The 3,522-nt window shown below is 31.9% G+C and overlaps 1 protein-coding gene across 1 annotated transcript; it reads left to right on the top strand.

Moving 5' to 3' along the window:
• Window positions 1-1,325: 1,325 nt before the first annotated feature.
• Window positions 1,326-3,522, top strand: LOC120068473 (dof zinc finger protein DOF1.8-like). The gene is made up of 2 exons (XM_039020258.2): window positions 1,326-1,697; window positions 2,247-3,522. Exons 1-2 carry the CDS (start codon window positions 1,674-1,676, stop codon window positions 3,120-3,122), a joined length of 900 nt encoding a protein of 299 aa, XP_038876186.1. The 5' UTR covers window positions 1,326-1,673; the 3' UTR covers window positions 3,123-3,522.

The raw sequence follows: 3,522 nt of genomic DNA, 5'->3' as shown, positions 1-3,522 counted from the left end.
TTGTATTTGTTAAACAGTTTGTTACAAGTGGTTTAAGTCCACATGTATTCTTGGTATTACTATCTATTTGCCCAACTTTGATCAATGAAGATTGAGCACGTTATTTACCTTTGAGTGTCTTAATATTTTTTATTGGATAACTAGTTAAGTCGCACAAAGATGGATATAGTCTAGCTAACGCCTAAATTTTCTTAAAAATATATTATAGTATAAGTAAAAAATTTATCCGTCTCGAATGTTGTGTAATTTGCAGAGGTTGTTATATAACAAAACAAAATGAAAAGAAGAAGCACTTTCAAGAAAGTTAACAAACTATGTTGACAAGAAAATACGACCAAATCGATTGAGAGAGCCCAAAAATTAAATACAAATAATAATAGAGTGTGATAGAAAGAGAGGAAGATTAAAAAAACAACAAAGAAATAGAACTTCTTACTAAGCAAGCACTACCACTAAATTAATCTTTCATTTATTAAATTGCAATGAGGAAGGAAGAGAGAAATTAAAGCATATGGAGATTTTTTTTTCCTATTACAAAATTGTTAATTTAATCGCTTGGTCAATAGAAAAGTATTGTTAAAAGAGTTGTTTAGTTAGTGAGAAAGTATTATCAGAAACATCCATTCTCTAACAAAAATATTATCAAAGAAACGAAACAAAGTTGTCCAGTGAATAAATAAATATTATTCGAGAGAGAAGATATTATCCAATAATGAATTATTTATTAAAACGATTTAAAATTTGACAGTGTGACAGTTTATTAATGTTAGAACGATTACTAACTAAGTACTATCTTTAGGTTAATCTTTTTGAATAAATTGGTATGAGAAGGGAAGAGAGATAACTAAAACATATAGAGATTTTTCTTTTTCTTTAAAAAATCATTCTTTAATCACCCAATCAATAGAAGTCTTATTCGAGAGAGAGGGAGCTAGAGAGAGTTGCTCAATCCATATATAAAAAGTACTCTTAGAGAGATTCACTCTATAACAAAAATAAGATCGATAGTGAAAATTGTTCAGCTAGTAAAAAAGTATTGTTTGAGACATATTAGAGATCCAATCGAAAGTATCGTCCAAGAAACATAATATTGTCCATGAAAATTTAATCGGATGTCAGTAATTATTTATTGTTAATTGTAGTAAAAAGTCATAAAACATAGCATTCGAAAAAAGTTCAATTATGAATAGAAAAAAAAATGGTATAAGGTAGAGAAAAAAGAGAGAATCTAAGTTGCAATGGTTATGGCCACTAACCCACACCCACTCACACCAAAGTTTCATAATTATATATATATATATGTAGACAAATATTCCCACTAACTCATAGCAATACAATTATTGTAAACTCGGGAAATATAGAATATAATAATTAAACATATATAATAAATAAAAGGAATAATAAATGATAAATAAATAAATGAACTTTCTCTCTCTTGTGTTTGAAAGTGAGCAAATAAAGGAAGGGTTTTTGAACAATTGATAAGGGAGAAGTTCTCACATGAACCATCTGGAAAAAAAATAAAATAAAACATTCTTTTTTAGATCATCTCTCACCACTTTCAAGGTTTCAACTTTACTCTCTTTTTTTTTTTCCTCTCTAACAAAAACATAAAACAAATAACAAAACCCTTCAAAATTTTCCCACTTTAATTAATTTTTTCTTCACTTCCCATGGATACTGCTCAATGGCCACAGGTAATTTTACTTTCTTCTTCTTCTTCTTCTTTATGATCTTTTTTCTTTGTGGGGTTTTGGGTTTTTTTTTTCGCCATGGCTATCACAAACAAAACAAACAAACACAATTTTTTTCTTTTCTTTTTAATTTCTATGATTTTTTTTTTTTTTTTTTTTGTTTCTCTTTGTTTGATCTCCACTTCTCCCAAAATATTCAGTGACAAAACTGATACTTTCTTCAGCACATTTGGCATTTTTGTCCTTTCTCTTTATTTTGTGTCAAAAAGAAAAAGGGGTTTTAGTTCTTTTTGAAAAATTAAAAAAAAAATGTATCTTTTTCTCTTTGGATCAGATAACCTTGAAACCTGTTTTAAAGCAGCTTTAGTTGAATTTGTTGTTTTGTTATGTCTATCTTTCTTTTTACTTCGAATATATATAATTAATTTTTCTTTTTCTTTTATCACTTTAGGATTCATTCATTCATTCTTGGGGTTTAATTTCTAGATATATCTTTTGATCTCTTCTTGTTGTTTGTGTGTAAATTATATTGGATTTTTCTTTTTTTTTTAGGAGATTGTGGTGAAACCAATTGAAGAAATTGTGACAAACACATGCCCAAAACCAAGTGTTTCAATTTTAGAGAGGAAAATTAGACCTCAAAAGGAACAAGCTTTGAATTGTCCAAGGTGTAATTCAACCAATACCAAGTTTTGTTATTACAATAATTATAGCCTTACACAACCAAGATACTTTTGCAAAACTTGTAGAAGGTATTGGACTGAAGGTGGATCCTTAAGAAATATTCCTGTTGGTGGAGGCTCAAGGAAGAACAAGAGACCTTCTTCTTCTTCATCTACATCTACATCTCCCACACCTTCTTCATCTCATCAACCTATTCCCAAGAAAATTCTTGATCTCCCTCAAAACCCTAAACCCACCCAAGATCTCAACTTGTTCTTCCCACCCTCAAACCATCAAGATCATCATCATTTCACCACCAATAACCTCTCCGAAATCGTTGTCGTCGGTGGTAAACCTACAATTGCCAGTTCCTCATCGGCCTCTGCTGTGTCGTCGTCGCCACCGGCCCCATCGCATCAGCCTTCGGCAATGGAGCTTCTCACCGGAATGACGAGTAGCAACAACAACAACTCTAGGGGTTTGAATTGTTTCGTTTCAATGCCGCCTGTTGTCGTCCCCGATCCTGGCTCCGTTTACACGGTAGGGTTTCCTGATCTCCATGATCAGTTCAAGCCAAGCCTTGGATTCTCTCTCGATGGCTACGGCATCGTCCAGACGGAGGCGAGCAATGGCGGGGGGAGGCTCATGCAGCTGCCATTTGAGGATTTGAAGCAAGGGTCTAATGGAGTTGAACAAGGCAAAGAGCAAGGAGATCATAATTCAAATGGGTATTGGAGTGGAATGTTGGATGGAGGATCATGGTAAATTCTAGGGCTGAATCATATCATTATTCACATTTTGGATCTTTCAACCTCTTTTATTCTTGTCTCCAAAGTGGTTTTCTTCCTCAATTTCAGTCATTAAACTGATTTTTTTTCAACCCATCTTTTATCTCTATTTTTGGTTAAGATTCATTGACGAAATGATGAACTTGAAAAACATATAATCAGTTCAATGACTGAATTATTGATGAAAAAAACAATTTAGAAACAAGAACCAAATTCTATAGCTAGCTAGTACAACACTTAGAACCTTGTTTATTTTGAACCCTAGTTTATTAGATCAATATAACTTTTCAAATTTGACTAATTTTCTCCCTTTGTATTAGGTGACTTTGCTTTGAAATCCTTTTTACATTACTAATGGACATAGTTTATTAGATCAA

The sequence above is a fragment of the Benincasa hispida genome, chromosome 12 (assembly GCF_027475165.1).
Source record: "Benincasa hispida cultivar pf3 chromosome 12, pf3_genome.v1.1, whole genome shotgun sequence".
NCBI lineage: Eukaryota > Viridiplantae > Streptophyta > Magnoliopsida > Cucurbitales > Cucurbitaceae > Benincasa > Benincasa hispida.
This window is presented reverse-complemented; position numbering and strand designations above follow the sequence as displayed.